Source organism: Rosa rugosa, chromosome 3 (genome assembly GCF_958449725.1).
Source record: "Rosa rugosa chromosome 3, drRosRugo1.1, whole genome shotgun sequence".
Classification (NCBI taxonomy): domain Eukaryota; kingdom Viridiplantae; phylum Streptophyta; class Magnoliopsida; order Rosales; family Rosaceae; genus Rosa; species Rosa rugosa.
Window position 1 is genome coordinate 44,932,849 of NC_084822.1, and position 12,690 is coordinate 44,945,538.

Genomic DNA, 12,690 nt, shown 5'->3' on the forward strand with positions numbered 1-12,690 from the left:
TGCTCAACCATACTGCTTTGGATTGCTACAACCGCTGGAATCACTCATATCAAGGTCGTGTCCCACCAGCTCGACTAGCTGCCATGGCCACACCATCTCGTCGTCCACGGCCTACTACACCGTCTCACTTCAATTCTACTTTCACTGACTCCCTCCACACTGAAGATCCCACTGAATCCCTCTGGTACATCGACAGTGGTGCTACAAACCATATTACCTCTGATCTTGCCAATCTCAACATTCACAATGAGTACTCGGGTACTGATCAAGTTTCAGTTGCTAATGGCCAAGGTTTGCCGATTCTTCACACTGGTTCCTCTATTGTCTCTCCACTACTAGAATTATGCCATCAGACATCACCACTATTAAATCGGTCGGAATTGCACGCGATGTAAAAAATACATCCTAACATCGGTTTATGAAATATCGATTTCTATTGTGATTATAAACATCGGTCGTTAAATTAACCGATGTGTAAAGTCTTGTTCAAAAATTTTGAAAAATTTGCGGAGGGACTAAGTTAAAAAATTTAGAAACGCGGGGGGACTAAATTTTCATTCCCTCCATTCCTCCAACACTTTAATTTTTTTTTCACTCTCTGAAACTTTCGAACCGTAATGACTAACTCTCACTCTTTCCAAACCCTACTCTTCCCCCCCCCCCCCCCCCACCGGACTCTCACTCTCTCTCTATGATGAACAAGCTCCGGAATTTGGTCTTTTCCCTTAAACTCTGTTCGATCTCCACCGCAATCCTTTTTCTCTTTCTCTCCGTTCTCGATCTAACTCAACAAATTGAGCACTTGGTGGCCACTGTGTTGATCTAGATCCAGGGCTTATTCTTTTTGGGTATTTCAATTTGGCTCTTTCCAGTCGTTCCTCTTCCTCTCTCGTGCGAGGTCATTCAACTCAGATGCTTTCAATTCAATGGCGAGGTCATTCGTGCGAGTTTCGTTCTGTCCGAGTGCAATTTCGATTCAACTCGGATGCTTTCTCTTCTCTGCTGACGGAGAGTTCGCGTCTTGGGTCAGTTCTCAACCTCTTTTTGCACGAGTTAGTATGGGAATTTGAGTTAGTTTGGATGTTGATTTTGAATTTTTGACATAATATTATATGCAATTTTCATTTGGGATTTCTGTGTTTGTATAAAGATAGTGTCTTTGTACTTTTATTGGGTGATTAAAGTTCATATGATAAAGTGCATGTATGTAACAAAGTCTATAAATTTACTTGTATGAAGCTCTGAATTATGATTATATGGTTGTTTGATATATAAAAATTCAGTTGCTTTTGTAATATGGAATGAGAAATGATGGTGTTGTGCTCATTTGTTGTACATAGGTGGGTTTGCTTTGAAGAAGAAAATTGCAGGACAGTGATTGGAAGAAGAATTCAGTGTTCAGCACAAGCACCACCTCCAGCTTGGCTAGGAAGTGCTTTTCCGGAGCCGGGCCAGAGGACTTGAGATGGTCCAAAAGCCTAGTTCTGTTGTTGGATCTACTGGTTCCATTGGAACCCAGGTATGGCAGAGATCCCTTTCTTTCATTTAATATTTGTTTTGGGATTAAAGATAAAAATGTAAGTGGACATATTATGGAAATTGCATTAGTTGGTTAAAATCACAATTTCCTGTTTCTACAGACATTGGACATTGTTGCAGAGAACCCGAAAAAATTCAGAGTTGTGGCCCTAGTAGCTGGCTCAAATGTGACTCTTCTTGTTGATCAGGTAATCCATCAGATGGATAAAATTTCATAGAATTTGAAATTTTATTTCTTCCGTCATCAAATTCCATTTTATAATTTGAGTGGCAAAACTGGACTTGATTCACTCGGTAAACTCACTGTGTAATCATCCATCATTACTACTAGTACCCTAGTTGTCTTGAGTTTGGAATTGATATATCACTATGCCAAAAAAGCAATCAAACGACAGAGGAGATCTGTCGTCTGATAAAAAAATTTCTGTTGTCTAGTACGGTGCCGTCTCTTGGGGCATCAGACGACAGATTTCCTCTGTCGTCTTATTTATCAGACGACAGAAGGTTTTCAAGTCATCTGTTGTCTGTTAGAGAATTCAGACAACAGTTATCTGTTATTTATAATGACTTACAACAACAGTTTTCTGTTGTTTGTTTCGTATTCTAATAACAATTAACTGTTATTTAAACTACCAACACAAAACAATTATTTGTTGTTGTACATTCATTTAAGATACAATTATATGTTGTTGTTTTTGTCTTGTGTCAACGAAAATTTATATATTTTTGTCGTTGTTTTTATTGTAAGGCCACAGTTTTCTGTTGTTTGAGTGGGAAAATAACTAACAGTTAACTGTTAGTTAAACTACTAACACAAAACAATTATTTGTTGTTGTACATTCATTTAAAATACAATTATATGTCGTTGTTTTTATTTTGAGTCAACAGAAGTTTATATATTTTTGTCTTTGTTTTGATTGTGAGACCACAATTTTCTGTTGTTTGAGTGGGAATATAACAATAGATTTTTCCTAAATTCTGTTGTTCTTAAGTAGCTCCAACAACATATTTTGACTTTGATTTAGTGGTTGCATGGTATTTCAAATGTCACATTTATATTCCTATTAGGCAAAATGCCCGCGCGGTGCTGCGGGTATACTATTGATATGGTTGAATTTACATCGAAATTACGTTATAGATACATTAGATATAGTAAAACTACATTATACATTGTTCTACTTGTCTCAAAAATCTGGTGCCTTTGCCATACGAATCTGGATTAGCAGCGACATCATAAAAGGAATGGATGCTACCACTATCTTGGTTTCCAGCCCAAAACTGGTTTTGGAAGTTGTCCTTTGCTCCAGCAGACATATCCTAGCATGAAATTGAAAAACCATTACCAAAAAATAAAAAATTCAAAGGCACTCAATGAAACACTTTTCTTCTCTCAAGCAAATGCATTTCTTTTGGTTACTTTGTCTAAGCCGGTAGAATGAATCTTCTGGAAAAGCTTTTCACTTTTGGTAGCAAAAGTAGCGAGGGAAATTGTACATTTGATTAAAAAAATGTTGCTCTTTGGTTTATGAAGTGACAAAATGTTCTGTATGCATATATATAGACCAGTACAAAATAATTTACTCTTCACACACTCATTCTCAATTTACACTATTCTAAGTAAACAAAAAGCATTAGTCAAAAAAAGTTCAATGCAATTACATCAGTTCATGGAGATGAGATGAATGACTTAAATAGATACTTTTTTTCACAATGAGAACTAAGATTGATGAAAAGACAAAGCAAGCAATACATTAACTAAAGATAACAGGAAAAGAAACTATCCATACCTTCAGGCTGGGATTGGACACCTGCTTCTGATATCATATATATAGTAGAGTAGTCCTTATGCACCGCAGTCAGCAAACCTGTACACTGCAGTGGAAAAAACTTAAGATGATGTATAATGGGTCTATGGTTCAGAGACTATTGCAGTACATTTGTCTTAATCTATTTTTTTTTTTTTCCTTTTCATCTGATGCACTTGCAAGAAAATTGAAAGGCTGAGAAATAAAAGAATAAAAGGAGTGTTTGACCAGGTTGCAAGACCAAGTAAGGTCATTTTAAATTGCAAGACCGATTTAGTTTAATCAATCCGTTTCAGTGACTCATGAAAAGAAATTCAAACAAATGTAACTAATCACAATACAAAAGCAAATGGCTAAGTCCAAGCAAATGTAACTACTGATTCATCTGCTGATTTATTTATCAAGAAATAGAATTAAAAAAAAAACAAAGGAAATACAATTGATAACTGCATATTGAGAGGGTATATATCCAAAACAGCATTGTAAATTTGTAATCCCAACAAAATGAATTTCAGCCAGATTATGACTGCAGTATCACTGACATTTTGTTTTACATTCCTTATATCACTATATTATCAGTTTATCATATACTTCAATCAAAATTTATGTTCTCTCTTTCATGCTTAAATGCATCTTCATACACAATTTGGAATGAACAACTAATAAAAAAACAAAAAGATCAAATTGCAATTTTGATCAGCTATCTAGTCACTTGGTCACAACTGCCATACAACTAAATTTAAATTCAGACACTGTACTAATTTCAAATTCAGACTACATAGCTACATAGTAAGTCATGATCATTAGTCTTTGATAACCACACAACTTGGGCAAGTTCAAACTAAATTGCTCAATGACGTAGACCCAAACTCAATTAGAACGAAACCTTGTGGTTTTCTAAACTCACCCCATCATTAACCAGAGCACTCTGCCGCATTCTTTCCATATGGTTTTGAATCGAACGGTTCAAAACGCAAGCCCTTCTGTTCTACCCATGCACCCAATTCATAACCAAATCAGAACCAAAACACATCCAATACCCAAAAGCCAAAACTCAAATCCAAATCTCACCAAAAACAGAGCAAGTAAACTCAATGTCCACATATTCTTAATTCTTCATTGAATGGTGCATGACAGGCCTAGAGCCATATGGGGCCGAGCAACTATCAACTTATTTAACTCTAAGAAATGCTTAAAGCCACAGAGCTCAGCTCTCGTTCATTTGTACTGGAAAACAACATTTTTCATTAGTTAAGATAGACTTCGGTCCCGTTTGAAATTGTTTTCGCTTTTAAAAAAATATATTTTTGTCTAAAACTTTAAAGGGGCTTGATATCATTAGTGAATGAAGAAGTTTTGAAACAAAAGAGACATAACTCAATAACTGCCACCCCTATTGATGAATGCAGAGATCAGTTGTACCGAGAGTTTCACAGGTTATAAACAAAGAGTCGTATAAAAAACATTTTAGCGTATAAACAAAGTCATAGACCTCAATAAGTTGAAGGAGAGTGACATTCACACAATTCCTGACCCTCATCCAGCTTAATATGCAGATTGACAAAGATATTAAGAAAATGAAATAAAGCTTACCTTCTTTCAGCCAAATTGGAGGACACCACTGGCATCAGACCAATGTCTTCATATCATCTGCAAGAGCATAAAAAACTGAAGTATAAAAGCCAGCACATAACCCCCCAAACTCAATATAAATCAGAGATGATAAATTCTTCCACATGAAGGTAGAGAAATTGTAAGTATCCAAGTAGTTCCTATGGAAGAAAACAGCTTTGGAAAGAAGCTTAGAGAACATATTGAAACTCAGGTGTTAAAGTGTGGCCCGATATAACATATTGAAACTCAGGTGTTAATATGTATGTACTCAGTTAGACTCTTTAGCTTCTAGATCATGTAACGCAGATATTGTACCATCTTCCTCATCATCTGTTCAGAAGTAAATAGCATATAAATGTATTATGGTGATTTTCTTTATCTGTAATCACATGACTCATACTAAAGAAGAATAAAATTGAAGGACGTAATAAAAAACCAAACTATATTACTTGCAGTAAGACACAATAATCAAGAAAACATTTTGACAACTGCAATGGGAATATGGAATAAGGTTAACATATATAACATACCTTTCTTCAAACAGTCCAGCATATCAAGCTTGAACTGCATTATATGAAAGAATGAAAGATCAAAGACCATGTTTAGATCTCAAGTTCTCAACTTGAATCCATCTGTTACCAAAATATAGGGATTTCATGTTCATGTTTACCAACCTACGATCAATAACTATATTAAGACTAAAATCAGATTGTGGAAGAATATATATAGAAGAGGCAATAACAAATATATTTACCTGGCCGGTAATTTTACTTTCTGGAGATCAAACCGGTCAATATCAAGTTCGAGACCCTGTAAACATGCAATTGTACATAAGACTATAAAAAAGTTTTCGTATTTTGTAATTTTCACTTCTCAGCACCCAAGTAGCATACAATATAGCTTCATATATACCTGATAAATTTTAAGCCCCTGAAAACTTCACTAGCAAGCCAATAGACACCAAGCTTATATGCTCAAACCTGAATTGCAAAGCCCCATGATAAACTGAGTTCGTCACTCCTGAGACATGTCCAACCTAAAGAGTAAATAATTCCAAGTACAGGTTAAGAACTCCTTTGAATCAATAATTCCAAGTATAGGTCAGTAACAACTAACAACAACACATGACAGCGTCCAAATTGAATTCATAGAATTGAGGTAAGAATGCACAAAAGAATAAGAATGCTTTGTCTTTTGGCTCTCTCAAGCTACTGCCTAGATGGCACATAAGAGGGTCTGTGCTGCATTTATATATAATGCCAGTGCTTCTGGAACATTGCCTAAAGTTAATGCATGTTGTTTTATTATCTGCAGCTACATGATTGCTTTATGCAAGTAAAAGATTACAAAGAAAGACTTAAAAGAAGTGAAGATAAACTTTGGGTTGGTGATTTTGTTCCTCTTGAGATTAATGTACAGGAAAATATCAATTTGAGAGGGGGAAAAAAAAAGGTATCATTTTAGAAAATGTAATGGTGAAGAATAATAATAATTTTTTTTTTTTACAAATATCCACAAGCTGAAGTAAAAACTATCTAGAATTTTGGTCAACTTCTTTTGAACCGGCCGGTTTTGAATATCAAGTTCTTTTGTACCTTAAAATGAATGCGGAGATCGCTGCCTCTGGCTTTGCAGGCTGATTCATCTTTGCAAAACAATAAAAACCATTAGATTTTCAAAAACACTCAAACTCATACTAATAAGCCCACGAAACAAACACATTGGTTAAACTACAAATTACTTACACTTGGTATCGTTGTCCGGCTCTTGCGAATACTTCACCTACAAAAACCCAGTAACCCAATCTCATAAGAATTTGAACCCACCAACACAAAACCATAGATTCAATGACCCATACATTTTGATTTCGGACTAAAAACATATAAAACATGCTTCATTTTCACTGCTTCTGAAACCCAGAAAACCAAAACTATCTAAAATTTTGGTCAACTTCTGAGTCAAAGAAGCTATCAAATTCCTGTTTCAGTAATAGAACAACTAGAGTTTATATTTGGTCATTTGGATGCCTAAAACACAAACATGCTATCAGATTGGTATCAATTATGCTATCCTAATTATGCTATCAGATTCACAGCAAAACACAAGCATCCTATCCTAATTGCAAACGGCATTAAATCCTAATTGCAATTATATCATTTTGAGTCTTTTGATTGTCTGCAATTATACCATCAACATCAAATGCAAATCCGAAATCGAACCCATTACCCATTACCCATTACCCATTTCAAGTTTTCAACTATACCATTATGGCATTACCTTAGTTAAAAACCAACAAGAATACAAGATCAAATGGAAATCGATTATTTACTGATTGGAAATTGATTATTTACAAGAATACAAGATTAGAAATCGATTATTTACAGATCTAGAGGAGGATCGGAGGAGCCTTCGGCCGTCACAGAGGAGGAGAAGAAAACGGAGAGGGAGAGAGAGATGGTGAGATACCTGGAGGCGGAGCCGCGGAGACGGGTTGCTGGTGGGGATTGAAAGACTGGAGGCGGTGGCCAGTGGGGCTTGAAAGGCTGGAGGCCCAGATCGGAGGCTGGAGATGGGTTGCCGAGTCGGGAGAACTCCAAGTCTCCAATCGAGTTAGCGAGTTCAGCGATGGGGGAGCAGAGATGTGTCGCTGCCCGTTAAATGGAAATCGATTATTTACTGATTGGAAATTGATTATTTACAAGAATACAAGATTAGAAATCGATTATTTACAGATCAAAAGGAGGATCGGAGGAGCCTTCGGCCGTCACAGAGGAGGAGAAGAAAACGAAGAGGGAGAGAGATGGTGAGATACCTGGAGGCGGAGCCGCGGAGACGGGTTGCTGGTGGGGATTGAAAGACTGGAGGCGGTGGCCAGTGGGGCTTGAAAGGCTGGAGGCCCAGATCGGAGGCTGGAGATGGGTTGCCGAGTCGGGAGAACTCCAAGTCTCCAATCGAGTTAGCGAGTTCAGCGATGGGGGAGCAGAGATGTGTCGCTGCCCGTTAAATGGAAATCGATTATTTACTGATTGGAAATTGATTATTTACAAGAATACAAGATTAGAAATCGATTATTTACAGATCAAAAGGAGGATCGGAGGAGCCTTCGGCTGTCACAGAGGAGGAGAAGAAAACGAAGAGGGAGAGAGATGGTGAGATACCTGGAGGCGGAGCCGCAAAGACGGGTTGCTGGTGGGGATTGAAAGACTGGAGGCGGTGGCCAGTGGGGCTTGAAAGGCTGGAGGCCCAGATCGGAGGTCGGAGATGGGTTGCTGGTTCTAGCCTTGCACTCTTGCAGGTTGCCGAGTCGGGAGAACTCCAAGTCTCCAATCGAGTTGGCGAGGTCAGCGATGGGGGAGCAGAGATGTGTCGCTGCCCGTCATGCAACCGCCGTCGATCATCGATTCGTCAAGGAGATTAGGAGAGAAATCTGGGTGAGAGAGGACTGGGTTTCAGAAATTAGATTTGATTTGAGAGATAGCCGATTTTTGAGAGGTATAGAGTTTCTGGTTGGTAAGAGAGTTTAGACAGAGAGGTAATGTTTGTGGGAATATTGAAAAACACGAAGCAGCTAGGTTTTGTGTTATGTCAAAACAGACTTCAAATAAAAAAAGTCAAACTCACCTTATTCAAACAACAGAATTTCTTAGCTCTGTTGTCTGAATAGTTTTACATTCACTGGTCACCGATAGGGTTTGGGCATTTAGGAGGGAAAAGACTTATTCTTGTTGGAGGGAAATCTAAACTTTTTGCTAAGAAAATTTTCATCTTTTCAGACGACATTTAAGTGTCGTCTGAGTCTGACCATATCTTCAAAATGAAACAAGCATGGTTTCTCATTGTATTCAGACAACACATTTAATTTATGTGTCGTCTGAGTTTAGTCTGAAACACTCAGACGACAGAAAATGACTATTCTGTCGTCTGAACTCTGTTGTCTGATAGCTTTTTTGGCATAGTGTATGTTACATATTTAGCCTGATGCTGAAAATCCTAATTTGTATTGCACAGGTGAAAAGGTTCAAACCCAAATTAGTTGCAGTTAGAAATGAATCATTAGTTAATGAACTTAAAGAGGCTCTATCTGGTCTAGAAGACAAGCCTGAGATCACTCCTAGGGAGCAAGGAGTCATTGAGGTAGCCTAGCATCTAATTGTTTGTCAAATCATCTGATGTCCTTATTGTTGCATTCATAGAGTTCCTTATTGTTGCATTCATAGAGTTTCTTGATTCATTGATTCATGGGAACTAGAGTCTCTGACTCCATGATAGCTATTTCATGTATTAATGTGTTTCTTTATGCCATTTGGATAACTGAAAGGTGTGGGTGAATTCCAACTATGAAAAGTTTTGAATAGCACAAGTGTGATGTCATGTGATGGTATGAACTACAAGGACAATTTTCATTATCTCTGATGTGAGGTTGTATAGAAACTATGTTCACATTCGTTTTTTTCCCTGATCTCTGATGCCATGTTGATCAGATAAACTATATTCACTTTATTTTCCCTTTGGATGTGAGATTTAGGTAATTCAACTTCTGTGCTTTGCTTTGGGGAATGTTCTAGAATTCTGATGTTTATGTATTTTCCTTTTTCAGTTGTCAAGTCCACTATCCAAGGGGCAGCTAAATGTTCAGTCTCAGGACCTTGTGAGGTAATACTTTAGTCACAGTTTATGATTCATGTCATTTTTGTCTTATATTCTACTTTTCAACAGTTTGTATCTCCTAGAAAGAAGTTTCTTACTAAAGGTTCTTTTTCATTACTTTAAAACAGGAATGATAGTAGAGGGCTGGATGTTCCTTCATCACTAGCTGTGACTGCAGATAAAACTGATGGTACAGTTGCTCTGGTGAAATCAGGTCCTGAGAAAGTTAAAACTACCCATGCAGGAGAATATCTTACTTCTGCCTTGAATGATTTTGACCCTGAACAACATGACAGTCTTGCTGCCATTTCAGATGGTGCAAACAAACTTTTGATGCTGGTAGGGTTGGTCATTGGCTTTATGTGTTTCATTGATGATAATGTGCAATGATAATGGATGTGGTGTCATAATGAATTTGTTTTTTAAATGAGTTATTACTGGTTCACTTTCATCATATATACCCTTCATTTACCAAAAAGAAAGAAAGAAAAAACATATGATTCATTAACCAAAAAAACGTTACCGCCAAGTTGAGTTGGCTCATCCTCCTTTTTTATTTTTAATTATTTCTGCGGACACAGTGCATCCAGTTCTCATATTGGTAATTTATTTATTATTCTTTCAATTAAGTCTGACGTGCACACATAATCTTTCTTACAGGTTCTGGCTGCAGTAATTAAAGCTGGGGCTTCTAGGGAGCATGAAATACTTGCTGAAATAAGAGATGCTGTTTTCTCTTTTATTCGTAAAATGGAACCGCAGAGGGTAATGGACACCATGCTTGTATCCCGTGTTAGAATTTTGTATATTACATCTTTGCTTGCTAGATCACCAGAGCTGCAGTCCATCAAGGTAATGAAATAAGACAGACGTGAAATTTCAGTTTGTTGCTATGCTTTATTGTTTTTCCCTTTCTCCCTGTATATGATTTAGTGTTCTACCATTTTTCTATCTTTTTATTTATAGGTTTCTCCCGTTGAGAATTTTCTAGAGAAGGTAATACTGGACGTAGTAGAAGCTCCAGTCGGGGTAGCAGCCCTGGAAGAAGTCCTGTGAGCATATGTGGAGAAACACGAGTTTGTTTCTGATGTAGTGCTGAATGAGGAAGTGTTTAATGATAAGGTTTATACATATATATTTGCATATATTTTGCAATTAAACTTGGAGTAGAAACAAGAATTTGAAATCATGTATATACATTAGTGGCATTCAGAATATTGGTCTTTAATATGTTTAAGGTTACTTATCAACTGTTGTCATTCTGTACTAATATGTAGGCTTTATGCTCAACTTGGAGGGATGATGGGGCGACTGTCTTCTCTTGAGGCTGTGACAAGCAAGCTAAGATGTGGTCCTTGGCTACAAACCAACAATGATTGTTGCTCTGCATGAAGCCCCCATTAAAGACATGGCCGGGATCCCCCATTAAAGAAATTATTGTGGTCCTGTTGTTTGCAGTATTTTCCTACTACTGCTTCTTATGTGGACTCCTATTTTAATTTTTTTGCTTTATGTACTTGAAAAAGGAAAACAAAAGACATATACTTTGTTTAGTTAGTTAATTTGGTAACTAAATGCTCATTTCTTTATGCAGTCGTTTCTGTGGTAAACATTGCAGTTATTTTCCAAATTAGCCATATTGTCATCCGGTTTGTACGTAGTAGGTTAATTAGGGTTTTATTTTGCCTATTTTGTGAAGTGTCAAGGATAATGATTTATAGTAGCAGCTATATATTTTGTTGATATATCCTCATCTAAAGAACATGATGTCTGTACATAAAGTTTAGATCAGTTATAACCATAAAGACTGATGTCCATTGAGAGAAATACATCAGTCTCAAAATGAAAATCGATGTCTCATTAACCACAAGAGATCGAATTATTATGCTGGAACCGATGTGCCACAAACTAGTGCACATCGTGTTTTAGATAGAGATCGATGTCCAGTATAGGTATTGTCATTGATGAAGACTAGAAAACCGATGTGTGAAACAGTATCAGTCATCGTTTTTAAATGAATAACGATGTTAAAATGCATAGTTGCGCTGTATGATATATATTTCTTTAAGCATTAAAGGCAATAAAATGGGGATTTAACAATATTTAAACATACAAATTTTTTATTTTTAAACGTATTTACATCGATTTATAATGAGTAACCGATGTGTATAGTGATACTAGACATCGGCTAAAAACCGATGTTTGGATTTTCCGGACCTTTCTCATCACCCACTAAGACATCGGTCGGGATTCTTTTTCTCATCGATTTTTGGCCGATGTCTGAGGGCATTTTTCTAGTAGTGTTCCTCTTATGTCTACATCTCAATTTCGTCTAAATAATGTCTTACATGTTCCTCAAATTTCTCACAATCTATTGTCAGCTCATCGTTTTCTTTCTGATAATGATTGCAAACTAATTCTAACTCCTACTTCTTGTACTGTCAAGGATCTTCCGTCGGGGAAAGTTCTCTTTCACGGGACATGTAATGGTAGTCTCTTCCCGATCCGCCTCAAGAAGTCTTTGTCTTTACCTCAGTCGTCAACCTCGTCGTCCACTCCATCAGTTTTCTTCACGTCCGCATCCTCCACCACTTGGCACAAGCGTCTCGGTCATCCCTCCCCTCAAGCTCTTCGTCGTCTCGTATCTCATCATCAGTTAAATGTTTTAGGTTCTAGTAGTCCCCCACTTTTGTGTTCAGATTGTCAATTAGGCAGGCGCACCAAACTTCCTTTTGTGAAATCATCTTGTACTATAACTGCACCTTTGCAGATCATCCATTCTGATGTTTGGGGTCCTGCCTCCATTTTCTCTGTTAGTGGATTTAAGTATTATGTCATCTTTGTTGACGACTGGTCTCGCTTTACTTGGCTATTTCCTTTACACTGCAAATCTGAAGTTTTTCACTCATTTCAAAAATTTAAAATGCTTGTTGAAAATCAATTTGATACAAAAATCAAAACTTTAAGGTGTGACATTGGTGGTGAATACACCAGTGCTGCTTTTCAATCCTTTTTGTCTAACAATGGCATTGCACAACAATTCTTCTGCCCACACACCCCAGAACAAAATGGGATGGCAGAGAGA

General features: G+C 37.1%; 1 protein-coding gene across 4 annotated transcripts; it reads left to right on the forward strand.

Annotated features, from left to right (window-relative positions):
- The first annotated feature begins 662 nt into the window (after window positions 1-662).
- On the forward strand, window positions 663-11,226 carry LOC133735214 (kinesin-like protein KIN-14B). Of its 4 annotated transcripts, XR_009858843.1 has the most exons (9): window positions 663-1,025; window positions 1,341-1,519; window positions 1,641-1,727; window positions 8,967-9,092; window positions 9,556-9,611; window positions 9,734-9,944; window positions 10,266-10,457; window positions 10,572-10,727; window positions 10,883-11,226. XR_009858843.1 is itself a non-coding variant. In XM_062162620.1 (8 exons), exons 2-8 carry the CDS (start codon window positions 1,466-1,468, stop codon window positions 10,659-10,661), a joined length of 816 nt encoding a protein of 271 aa, XP_062018604.1. In that variant the 5' UTR covers window positions 663-1,052; window positions 1,341-1,465; the 3' UTR covers window positions 10,662-11,226. The 4 variants fall into 4 exon arrangements, 3 of the variants coding, with proteins under 3 accessions (XP_062018604.1, XP_062018603.1, XP_062018605.1); XM_062162620.1 differs by having other exon boundaries at window positions 663-1,052; window positions 10,572-11,226; XM_062162619.1 differs by having other exon boundaries at window positions 10,572-11,226.
- Window positions 11,227-12,690: the final 1,464 nt, after the last annotated feature.